The sequence below is a fragment of the Jaculus jaculus genome, chromosome 5 (assembly GCF_020740685.1).
Source record: "Jaculus jaculus isolate mJacJac1 chromosome 5, mJacJac1.mat.Y.cur, whole genome shotgun sequence".
Lineage (NCBI taxonomy): Eukaryota > Metazoa > Chordata > Mammalia > Rodentia > Dipodidae > Jaculus > Jaculus jaculus.
In genome coordinates this window covers 6,298,864-6,312,093 of record NC_059106.1, presented here as the reverse complement: position 1 = coordinate 6,312,093, position 13,230 = coordinate 6,298,864, and the positions used below count along the sequence as shown (strand labels likewise).

At 42.1% G+C, this 13,230-nt stretch overlaps 1 protein-coding gene across 1 annotated transcript in view; it reads right to left on the bottom strand.

Annotated features, from left to right (window-relative positions):
* Uggt1 (UDP-glucose glycoprotein glucosyltransferase 1) overlaps positions 1-13,230 on the bottom strand; it is a 128,695-nt gene that overhangs the window by 85,255 nt on the left and 30,210 nt on the right. Inside the window, exons 8-10 of the mRNA XM_045148663.1 lie at positions 11,564-11,642; positions 5,242-5,342; positions 1,623-1,722 (exon numbers count right to left, since the gene is read on the bottom strand). Of these exons, the coding sequence (XP_045004598.1) occupies positions 1,623-1,722; positions 5,242-5,342; positions 11,564-11,642 (280 nt within the window). The remainder of the gene's footprint in view (positions 1-1,622; positions 1,723-5,241; positions 5,343-11,563; positions 11,643-13,230) is intronic.

Sequence of the window (13,230 nt, the reverse complement as noted above, 5' to 3'; positions counted from 1 at the left end):
ACCCACATAAGCCACATGCACAAGGTGGCACATAAGTCTGGAATATGTTTGCAATGGCTACAGGCCCATTCTATCTGCCTCTCTCTGTCATTAATTAATTAATTAATTAAATATATATATATATTTTTTTTTCAAGTAGCCAAGCCAGGCGGGGTGGTACACCTTTAATCCCAGCACTCGTGAGGCAGAAGTAGGAGGATCGCCATGAATTCAAGGCTACACTGAGACTACATAGAGAATTCCAGATCAGCCTGAGCTAGAGTGAAACCCTACCTCAAAAAACCAAAAAAATTAATTAACTAATTCATTAAAAATAAAAAGTAGCCAAATGTGGTCACACAAACCTTTAATCCCAGCACTCAGGAGGCAGAGGTAGGAGGATCATTGTGAGTTCAAGACCACCCTGAGACTAAACAGTGAATTTCAGTTAAGTCTGAGCTACAGCAAGAACCTTCCTTGAAAACCAAACAAAAAATGTATATATAAATAACTAAAGAGCACTATTTGAAAGCAAGTGAAGTTTTTTCTTCACTGACTATGGAAAGCTAACCCTATATATGCACCTACTCCTTGCAGACAAACGGATGGTGTAAAACAGGCTAAGGCAGTGTTGTGGTTTGATTCAAGTGCCCCCCCCATAAACTCAGGTGTTCTGAATGATAGGTTCCCAGCCGATGGAGATTTGGGAATTAATATCTCCTGATGTCAGTGTATTCTTGGGGGAGGGCTTATGAGTGTTATTGCGAGTGTCCCCTTGCCAGTGTTTGGCACACTCTCCTGTTGCTATTGTTCACCTTTTGTTGGCCAGGGGGTGATGTCCACCCTCTGCTCATGCTGTGGTTTTCCCCTGCCTGTAGGCCAGAATAAACCTCTTTTTCCCAGAAGCTGCTCTTGGTTGGGCGATTTCTGCCAGCAATGCGAACCTGCCTGCAACAGGCAGAGTGCTGGTTCTGTGCAAGCACTTGTGGTAGAGGAGGAACCCTCCATGCATGTCTTCAAGTTGCAGGGGGGCTAAGAACTCTAGGCTAGGACTTATAAACTACTTGGGGAAAAATAAGCTTTCTTATAAAACATCTCACATCAGAAGTGAAAACACTGTATTCAGTAACTCAAAACAATGACTGGAAATGCTGTCAACAGTTGCTAAAATTTTTGCTTTAAAGACAATTTTGTCTTGTATTCATGAAACATAGAGTAACATTATAGACCAGACAGGACAATGTCAGAAAATTCAAGATCTTATCCTGTCACTATGAACAGTTACTCAACCCTTCTGACTCTCAGTTCCTTTATCAGTATTCAAAAGATGATAATCTCCAAATACAGCCTTTGAGAAGCTACCTCCATGCCAGACTCTAAACCAATTACACTGAGACATGCTGCATTTGTGACTCATCCAGTCCTGAAAGGCAAGTATCATTATTTCCATTTCTCTGCTGAGGGAAGTGAAGTAAACAGAGCCTGTTCATCTGCAAAGATCACACCACCAATAAGTAATGGTGACAAGACCTCTCTCTCCCCTTACTATGTGTCTAGTGACAAATAGAGAACTTTCATTTTCCATGCATTTTTATATTTTAGTTACATGACTTGGAATGCAGAGGAACCTTATTGTTTATTACCTGGCTTTGGTAGGAAAATTCTGACTAAGATCCTTCATCACCACCAAAGCTAACTCCACAGGAGCAGCCAGTATTCGGGCAGCAGTCTGGAAGCTGAGATCTGCAACAATGCCAAGTGTCATGTTAAGTAAGAACCTAATGCAACAACACTCAGCTCTCAAGTTACACTTAGTAGCCACTGTGTGGGTGGTAATAAAGAATATCTTAGGATGCAACCATTCCAGAGTGTCTATGGTTTGCAGTCACTTCCTGGACCCCTAGAGTCTTCACTAAGCCATTCCTGGTCTACCTGCGTAAGACACCAGGAAACATGCTAGCAGCAGAAGCAAATCTGAGCCTCAACCTTTCCCCTTTCCTGGAATTACAATATATTGCAAAACACAGCATTAAGTCATTTTGTAAATTACCCTTGAAAGTAACTTCAACAAAAAAGTACACATAAAAGCTTCTTACACGCCTTCAATATGCTAGACATAAGAAGTTTGAGAAGTGCATACAAAAGTGTAATTAGGGCTGGAGAGATGGCTTAGCGGTTAAGCGCTTGCCTGTGAAGCCTAAGGACCCCGGTTCGAGGCTCGGTTCCCCAGGTCCCACGTTAGCCAGATGCACAAGGGGGCGCACGCGTCTGGAGTTCGTTTGCAGAGGCTGGAAGCCCTGGCGCGCCCATTCTCTCTCTCTCCCTCTATCTGTCTTTCTCTCTGTGTCTGTCGCTCTCAAATAAATAAATAAATAAATAATGAACAAAAAATATTTTAAAAAAAAGTATAATTATAGTTAAATAGTAGAGAGCTTGCATCACATGTGAGACCCTGGGTTTAACTCTCAGAACCATCAAAAGAAAACATCAAATTAAAATTTGAAAAATTAGACCAGGTGTGGTGACACACATCTTTAATCCCAGCACTCAGGGTACTGAGGTAGGAGGAGTGCAGTGATTTTTGAGGCCACCATGAGACTAAATACTGAATTCCAAATCAGTCTGGGCTAGAGTGAAACCCTATCTGAGAAAGACAAAGAACAAACTGGGTTGGAGAAATGGCTCAGCAGTTTAGGCTCTTGCCTGAAAAGCCCAGCAACCATGAATGAATTCCCCAGTACAAACATAAACTCAGATGCACAAAGGGGTGCATGCATCTGGAGTTCATTAGCAAACATTAGAGGCCCTGGCGTACCCAAAATCTGTCTGTCTCTCTTCTATTACATGCCTTTAATCCCAGCACTTGGGAGGCAGAGGTAGGAGGATCACCATGAGTTCAAGGACACCCTGAGACTACATAGTGAATTCCAGGTCACTCTGAACTAGAGTTAAACCCTACCTCGAAAAACAAAAACAAAAAACAAACAACAACAACAAAAAACCTACTACTCTCTACTTGCAAATAAATAAAGAAAACTATAAAAAACTTTAATATTAAGCTGGGCATGGTGGTGCATGCCTTTAATCCCAGCACTTGGGAGGCAGAGGTAGGAGGATCGCCATGAGTTCAAGGCCACCCTGAGACTGCATAGTGAATTCCAGGTCAGCCTGGCCTAGAGCGAGACCCTACCTTGAAAAACAAACAAAAAAAAAAACTTTAATATTTACATTTAAATTTTACCAAACAAAACATATGTATAGAAACAGAAAAATCAGACACATATACCTAATATATAAGATTATGTGTCTAATTCCAGACAAATATCTATGTATGTATGTATATATAACTTTCAACATAATAAAGACTTCCATTCTTCTCTGATTAACATAATCTATTTTTAAAATTTGTGGTACCCTCAGATTCATGTAGATATAACCAATTTAATTCAAGTTCTGCATTTTCTTTGTTTTTTTAAAAAATACTTCATTTTTATTTACTTGAGCAAGAGGGAGATACAGAAATAGGCAGGTAGAGACAGAGAGAAGAGAATGGGCATACCAGGGCCTCCAGCCACTGGGGAGTCAAACCTGGGCCCTTTGGCTTTGCAAGCAAGTGCATTAGTCGCCAAGCCATCTCTCCAGCCCCTTTCTGTTTTTGAAACAGATTCCCCTTCTGAAGCCTAGATTGACCTGGAATTGACAGTATACTACTTCCTTAGCTTCCCAAGTGCTGGGATTACAAGACATGTACCCCAATGTCTGGTTTACTTGGCACTGGGGATAAACCTGAGGGCTTTGTATATGCTAGACACTCTACCAACTTAGCTACATCCCCAGCCCAAATTTTTCATTTGTGCATGTGTGTACCTCTTTGGGTGTGTGTGTGTGTGTGTGTGTGTATGTATGTATGTCCATGCACATGTGTATGGAAGCCAAGAAGACAACCTTTGGTATTATCCTCAGAAACAGAATACACCTAGCTGAAGAAATTGCTCAGCAGTTAAGATCCTGGCTGGCAAAGCCTAAGGACCCAGGCTCAATTCCCCAGTACCCACATAAGGCCAGATGCACAAGCACATGCATCAGGAATTCGTTTGCAGTGACTACAGGTCCTGTCATGCCCATATTCTCCTTATCTCTCTGTGTCTGCCACTCTCTCATAAATAAATATCTTAAAAGAAAAAAGTAGTGTGGGGGGAGGGAGGGAATTACCATGGGATTTTTTTTATAATCATGGAAAATGCTAATGAAAACAAAAAAAATAAAAATTAGAGCTGGAGAGCTGGCTTAGTGGTTAAGGCACTTGTCTGCAAAGCCAAAGGACCTAGATTGGATTCCCATATAAGCCAGATGCACAAGGTGGTACACATGTCTGGAATTCACCTGCATCAGCTGGAGGTCCTGGTGCACCCATTCTCTTCCTCTCTATCAGCCTGCCCTCACTATCCTCTCAAATAATTAAACAAACAAGCAAATATATTAATTTAAAAAAAAAACACCACCCACACCTTTGTGATAACAATGTCTCTCGCTACCCTGGAGTTTGCTAATTAGATAAGAATAGCTAGCCAGTCAGCCCCAGGAGTCTGCCTCCTGTCTCTGACTCCCCAGCCCAGGTTTCATGCAACCACTTCCAACAATTAGACATGGGTCCTAGGGAACAAACTCAATCCTCATATTTACATGGCAATTACTTTATCAATGGAGATATATCCTCAGCCCTATGTTTATGTGTGTGTAGAATATGTGTAATGTGTGTGACACATTCATGCATGTGTGCACATGCACACAACCTGTGTGCATACTTGAATAAACCAGAAGGGAGCATCGGGTGTCCTCTTCCACCCCTCATTCCATGTATCTCCTTAAGCCAGAATCTTTACCACAACGCCAAGCTAGGGTACCCCAGTGGTTCAAGGGTGTCCATCTTTCCCCTGCACCAACTAGGGAAATATATGTACCTGGCCAGTCTCAGGCTTTCTGAAGCCTTCAGGCTAAATGGCAAGTACCTGCTGAGCCATCTCCCCTGCATTTGTTTTTTTTGGTTTTGTTTTTTCAAAGTAGGGTCTTGCTATCGCCCAGACTGACCTAGAATTCACCTTGTAATCTCAGTGTGGCCTTGAAGTCCAGGCAACCCTCATACCTCTGCCTCCCAAGTGCAGGGATTCGAGTCATGCTCCACCACGCCTGGAAGTCTGGCATAATTTTTTTAATACCACAAAAATCTATTGAAAAAACATCAATGATCTCTGAATTTCTTACCTTGCAACTGCCAAACCTTCAAAGGTGCCATTTCATTGGTGCTTTCTACAAGATGCTTTCTGAGCTCTTTCAACTGTTCTTTCAAGGTGGGGTGCAGGTCCCTGGCAAAAAGATAAAATGAATCATTCTCACTGCCTTTTGTCACAGGATACTTAGAGGGACTCATATTTTATCTTACTTTATCCCTCCCAACCATAAAGGAAATTTAATATAGATGAAAAATTTAAGGTATAATTGTTTGTCTCTAAAAATAAGTTAATACAGAAATTGTAAGTTGTACAGATTCATTCGTTCGTCTCAGGCTGGCCTCAAACACACAGCAATCCCCCTACCTCACTCAGCCTTCCCAGCGCTGGGATTAAAGACATGTCACCAGGCCCAGCTGTGTTTTTGCCAGTCTATTTGATTTTTTTGTTGTTATTTGATTTGGCTTTTCAAGGCAGGGTCTTACTTTAGCTCAGGCTGACCAGGAATTCACTATGTATTCTTAGGGTAGCCTCAAATGCATTGTGATTGTCCTACTTCTGGCTTTCCAGTGCTAGGATTAAAGGTGTGTGCCACCACACCTGGCTTGTTTGTTTTTAAGAGGCTATATTTGGGGACTGAAAGAAAACTTCATAAATAGTTTTTTGGATCTTCTTAACTTCTCAAAATAAAATACCAAAAGAACTGTACAGATAATTTATTTCAACTTAAATGCTGAAATGCTTTGTCACATGAGTACAACTCAGACTAACCACTTTTATAAGTTTTATCCTGAAATACAGTATCAGGAGTCAACTGCGGTGGCTCATGCCTGTAATCTCAGAGGTCCATAGCAGACAGTCTCATGGAAGACTCTCCAAAAGGACAGGGAGAGGGTATAAGGGAAAACAGGATAGAATGAAAGTAGAATTGGGAGATTGAGTTTGTTAACTTACATGCTACAAACGTAAGCAGTTTTCTCTTTAGCACTAGGGATTGCATCCAAGACCTTGTGCGTGCTAGACAAGTACTCTACCATGAATTACATTCCCAGCCCTGTAACTTAATGGTTTGGTATGCTGGTATGTGCAATGTGCATGCATGTGGGAGAGGGGGTTGAAATTGGGTGCCTTTCCTTTTTGTTTTTGGTTTTGTTTTGTTTTTCCAGGTAAGGTCTCAGTCTAGCTCAGACAGACCTGGAATTCACTATGTAGTCTCAGAGGAGCCTCAAACTCACAGTGATTCTCCTACCTCTGCCTCCCAGGGATTAAAAACATGTACCACCACACTTGACCTGGGTGCCTTTCTTGATCATGCTGCACCAATTTTATTGAAGCTCGGTCTCTCACTTAAACCCATAATTTACCAATTCATATAGCTTAGCCAGGCAGCTATAGCGGTTTGATTCAGGTGGCCCCCATAAACTAAGGTGTTCTGAATGCTAGGTTCCCAGCTGGAGATTTGGGAATTAGCACCCCCTAGAGGAAGTGTATTGTTGGGAGTGGGCTTATGGGTGTTATAGTCAGTGTCCCCTTGCCAGTGTTTGGCATACTCTCCCATTGCTGTTCACCTGATGTTGGCCAGGGGGTGATGTCCACCCTCTGCTCATGCCATCGTTTTCCCCTGCCATCGGGAAGCTTCCCCTCAAGCCTGTGAGCCAAAATGAACTTCTATGTCCCACAAACTGCTGTTGGTGGGGTGATTTCTAGCAGCAGTGCGAACCTGAGTGCAACACCAGCTAACTCGAAAGAAGTTATCTCTACCTCTTCAACTGTGGGAGTACGGGTAGCCATGGCTACTGGCATTTATGAGATTGCTGGGTATCCAAACTCTGGTCATCACACTAGCATGGCAAGCACTTTATCTTAGTCATCTCTCCAGCCCAGATCTTTTATTTGTTTTTTATTTTTTTTAAATTTATTTATTTGAGAGCGACAGACACAGAGAGAAAGACAGAGGGAGAGAGAGAGAATGGGCGCGCCAGGGCTTCCAGCCTCTGCAAACGAACTCGACGCATGCGCCCCCTTGTGCATCTGGCTAACGTGGGACTTGGGGAACCGAGCCTCGAACCGGGGTTCTTAGGCTTCACAGGCAAGCGCTTAACCGCTAAGCCATCTTTCCAGCCCTGTTTTATTTTTTTTTGAGACAGGTTCTCCTGGCCTCAACTTCTGCCTCCACTTCTCAAGTGCTGGGATTAAAGGTATACACCCTAACAGCAGGTTCCAGCCCACAAATTTCTTAAATACCAGGCTCAAATAAATAAATAAATAAAATACATTTTTTAAAAAATCTTAGTTAAGTTTCTTAAATACCACGTACATGAATAAAAATTTCCACTCATATCCTTCAGCTCCCAAAAAATCCTTACTATGGGAGGGAGGGCATTACCCTGGGATATTGTTAACAATTATGGAAGTTGTTAATAAAAAATAAATTAAGGGCTGGAGAGATGGCTTAGCGGTTGGGCGCTTGCCTGTGAAGCCTAAGGACCCTGGTTCGAGGCTCGGTTCCCCAGGTCCCACGTTAGCCAGATGCACAAGGGGGCGCATGCGTCTGGAGTTCGTTTGCAGAGGCTGGAAGCCCTGGCGCGCCCATTCTCTCTCTCCCTCTATCTGTCTTTCTCTCTGTGTCTGTCACTCTCAAATAAATAAATAAAAATTTAAAAAAAAATAAAAAATAAAAAATAAATTAAGCCGGGTTTGGTGGTGCATGCCTTTAATCCCAGCACTCGGGAGGCAGAGGTAGGATTGCCATGAGTTCGAGGCCACCCTGAGACTCCATAGTGAATTTCAGGTTAGCCTGGGATAGAGTGAGACCCTACCTCAAAAAATAAAACTAAAAAAATTAATAATTTTAAAAAAATCCATTACTGCTTTTCATGCCAGCACTCGGGAGGCAGAGGTAGGAGGATCACTGTGAGTTCAAGGCCACCCAGGGAAAAGACAGTGAATTCCAGGTCAGCCTGGGCTAGAGTGAAACCCTACCTCGAAAAAACAAAACAAAAAATCCATTTTTAATCAACTACTACAAATTTCACCATAGAAAATACACTAAAAACAGTCAACACACTTTAAGTAGCTAATTAACTATTTTGAATGTCCAAAATGTAAAACATCTTCAATATTTTACATGAAGCCTTTGGGGTGGGAATATATATAAAAGAATGCCATCTTAAAAAAAAAAAAAAAAACTAAGAAAATGAAAGCCAGTTGTGATAGCACATCCCTTTAACCCTACCACTTAGGAGGCAGAGGAAGGAGGATTGCCATGAGTTCAAGGCTACCCTAAGACTACTTAGTGGTGAATTCCAGGTCAGCCTGGGCTGGAGTGAGACCTTACCTCAAAAAAACAAAATAAAAAGAAAGAAAGAAAGAAAGAGAGAGAGAGAGGGAGGGAGGGAGGGAGGGAGGGAGGGAAAAGAAAGAAAGAAAGAGAAAATAAATGAATATGAGGGGGCTGAAGAGATGACTCAGCAAGTAAAAATGCTTGCAGCACTAGCCTAAGGTTTCTCCCTAACACATTTAAAAATCCCAACACTCAGGAGGCAGAGGTAGGAGGATCGCCATAAGTTTGAGGCCACCGTGAGACTACATAGTGAATTCCAGGTCAGAATGGGCTAGAGCTAGGCCTAACCTCGAAAAACCAAAAAAAAGTTAGAAAGAAAGAAACTGCACCCAGGTTCGATTCCCTAGTACTCAGGTAAAACCAGATGCACAGATTAGCACATACACCTGGAGTTCGTTTGCACTGGCTAGAGGTCCTGGCATACAATGTCTGTCGTTCTCTCTCAAATAAATAAATAAAATATTTCAAAAAGAAAGCCGGGAGTGGTGGCGCACGCCTTTAATCCCAGCACTCAGGAGGCAGAGGTAGGAGGATCGCCGTGAGTTCGAGGCCACCCTGAGACTACATAGTGAATTCCAGGTCAGCCTGAGACAGAGTGAGACCCTACCTCAAAAAAAAAAATTTTTTTTTCAAAAAGAAAATTTGATGGTGCATGCCGTTAATCCCACCACTCATGAGGCAGAGGTAGGAGATCACTGTGATTTTGAAGGCAGCCCGGGACTACAGAGTAAATTCTAGGTCAGCTATAGTAAAACCCTCAAAAACCTTGAAAACAAACAAACAAACAAAGGGCTGGAAAGATGGCTTAGGAGTTAAGGCACTTGCCTATGAAGCCTAAGGATCCAGGTTTGATTCCCCAGTATTCACATAAGCCAGATGCACAAGGGGGCACATGTGTCTAGAATTCATTTGTAGTGGCTGGAGGCCCTGGTATGCCCATTCTCTCTCCCTTCTACTTATTCTCCTTTCTCTCCCCCCCCCCCCTTTCTCTCAAGTAAGTTAAAAAAATAAATAACTAAAAAAACAAGGTGGAGCTGGGGATGGTGGCACATGCCTCTAATCCCAGCACTCAAGAGGCAAGAAGGCAAAGGATCACTGTGAGTTCTTGGCCAGCACAAGACTACGTGGGGGCTAGAACAAGACCCTACCTCAAGAAACAAAACAAAAAAAGCAGAAAGTGAGGAAGACATTACCATATATCAACCTATGGCTTCCACTCATGTGCATGCACAAAAACACACATGCATGCACACAATATAAATAATGAAAAAATTATCAACTGCAATTCAACACTGAACTCATTTGTAACTTCCTACATTAGGTATTTCATTCAGACAGATGTCAGAGCTGAAGTAAATAAAACTCAGTCTAGCATATACTGTTTCTAAATGACCCCATTCTATTTAGGAGGAGAAAACAGGAATGAAGGAGCAGGAGAAGAAAAGGAGGAGAACCAGCAGCAATCTAATCTAAGATGAACACAACCTAATCTAAGATGGGCATGGTGGCGCATGCCTTTAATCCCAGCACTCGGGAGGCAAGAGTGAGACTACAGAGTGAATTCCAGGTCAGCCTGGGCTACAGCGATACCCTACTTTGTAAAACAAACAAAAATTTCCCAGCCCATTTCATAAGGTAAAGCAAAGTCTAATAAAATATATTCTAATTAAGAACATTTAAAGGTTAGCTGGGCATAGTGGTACACGCCTTTAATCCCAGCACTCAGGAAGCAGAGGGAAGAAGATCACCGTGAGTTCGAGGCTGCCCTGAGGCTACATACTGAGTTACAGGTCAACCTCGGCTAATGTGAAACATTACTTCAGGGGAAAAAAAGAATGTTTAAGGTTACTACACAACTTTTGCCGTCTTTTTCCACAGGACTATTTAACACAGGAAATTACGATGTTCACTCTAACTTTAAAACTCCCATCTTGGCCGGGCACGGACATGCACACCTTCAATCGAAGGAGGCAAAGGTAGGAGGATCTCTGTTCTAGGCCACCCTGAGAATGCAGAGTGAATTCCAGGTCAACCTGGGCTAGAGTTGAGACCCTACCTTGAAAATCCAAAATAAATAAATGGTAAAAACAAACAAACAACAAAAAAAAAACCCTCCCATTTTGAAAAACATTAAGTGAAAAAGTTTGATTTATCCTATTATTCAATCAAAAAACAAAGAAAAAATGGAGCCAGGTGTGGTGGCACACACCTTTAATCCCAGCACTTGGGAGGCAGAGGTAGGAGGATAGCCATACAAGGCCACTCTGAGACTACATAGTGAATTCCAGGTCAGCTTAAGCTATGGTGAGACCCTACTTAAAAAAAAAAGAAAGAAAAAAAATGGTATGCTACTTTATGCCACCAACTGAGAAGATAATCAATTTAAGATGTAGGCAGGTAGCTTACAGCATATACATAATAATGTGTCTTAGAGTAAATAGAAGTAACAAAGCATGCCTGTTGTGGTTTCAATAACAAATGTGTGCTACACTCATGTACTGGAACACTTGGTCCCCACCTGGTGACACTACTTTGGAAAATTAAAGAACCTTTAGGAGGTAGAGACTTGGAGAAAATACTGGGGAGACCTTCTAGCTTTATAGCCCAGTTGTACTTCCTGTTCACACCCTGCTTCCTGACTGTGAATGCAATGTGACCAGCTGGTTGTTTGCTGCTAAGCCTTCCCTGCCATGATGAACTGTATTCCCTGTAAACTGAACTAAACCCTTCCTTAAGTTTGTCAGAAATCTGGTAATAGCAATGAATGAATAAAGTAACTACTACAGAGTTTATCCATTGCACTGGGAATGGTACTCAGAGATAGAATACTTATGCAGCATCCAAGAGGCCCTGGGTTCAATCCCTAGCAACAACAAGATAAAGGAGTAGATTACATATAAAGTGTTCTTAGATCTCTCAGACAGTAATGACACAGATGATGCTAAGAATGTAAGGAAAGCTGAAGGGTTAAAGAGCATGAAAGAGATGTCCTGAAATGAATACACATACATACCTTAATCTTCCAAAAAGGAATCCCTGAACTTCATCAATAGGATCATTTTCACCAATTACAGTGGTGTTTACCTCAGCTCCTATAAAAATGTAGTAAACACATTATCTACAGGCTCAGAATGAAAATAAGAATGTTATAAACCTCATCAAATTTAATTGCTTAAAAAGAGTCAGGTGGATGTGCACACCTTTAACCCCAGCACTCAGGAGGCAGAGATAGGAGGATCACCAAGTTCAAGGACACCCTGAGACTACATAGTAAATTCCAGGTCAGCCTGGGCTACAGTAAGACTCTTGTAAAACCTTGAAAAACAACAACAAACACAAGTCAGTTGGGACTAAAAAAGCTCAGAAGTCAAAGGCATTTGCCTAAAAAGCATGAGAGCCGGAGTAGGATTTCCCAGTACCTAAATAAGCCAAATGCACAAAGTGGCACTCGTTTGCAGTGGCAAGAGGCCCTGGCATGCCCATTCCATTTCCCTTATTCTCCCTCTCTCCTTGCAAATAAATAAATAGAAATATTAAAATTTAAAAACATCTTGGGCAGAAGAGATGGCTTAGCAGTTAAGGTGTGTGCCTACTAAGGAAAAGGACCCCAGTTCAATTCCCCAGGACCCACGTTAGCCAGATGAACAAGGTGGCACATCCATCTGGAGTTTGTCTGCAGTGACTGGAGGCCCTGGTGTACCCATTCTCTCTATCTTCCTCTTTCTCTCTCTCTCTTTCAAATAATGGAATAAAAAAAAAACCTAAGAAAAGGCAGGTGTGGCAGTGCATGTTCAATCCCAGGACTTGGAAGGCAGAAGCAGAGACCCACCAAAAGTTGGAGGCCACCCTGAGACTACACAGTGAATTCCAGGTCAGTCTGGTCTACAGCGAGGTGAGACCCTACCTCCAAACACTTAAAAAAAAGAAGACTAGGGCTGGAAAGATGGCTTAACGGTTAAGGTGCTGCCTGCAAAGCCTAGGGCTCATGTTCAACCCTCCAAATCCCACATAAGCCATATGCACAAGATGATGCAAGCATGCAAGGTCATATATGCACATAAGGTGACACATGCATCAGGAGTTTGATTACTGTGGCTGGAGGTTCTGGCATGCCAATTTTCTCTCTGTCTTGCTCTCAATCTCACTCTCTTGCATAAAAAGGCCAGTCTATTGGTCTTGCCTCAAAATAAATAATTAATAAATAAGCTAAAGGCCTGGAGAGATGGTCAGCAGTCAAAGGTCCTTTCACTAAGCTTGAAGGCTCTGGTTTGATTAACGTTAAGCCACATGCACTAAGTAGCACATGCATCTGGAGTCCCTTTAGATGCCTTGAAGTGCCATTTCCTCTCCCTCTCTCTCTGCTTGGAAATAAGTAAATAAAAATACATTTTTAAAATATTTTATTTATTAATTATTTAAGAGAGAGAAAAATGAGCAGACTGAGAGAGAGAATTGGGCACATCAGGCCTTTAGCCACTGTAAACAAATATCAGATGTGTGCACCACCATATTCATCTGGCTTTGGTAGGTACTGGGGAATTGAACCTGGGTCCTTACGCTTCACAGGCAAGCAACTTAACCGCTACGCCATCTCTCCAGCCCTAAAAAATACTTTTTAAAAAGATTAATAGGGCTGGAGGGATGGTGTAGCGGTTAAGACACTTACCTGTAAAGCCTAAA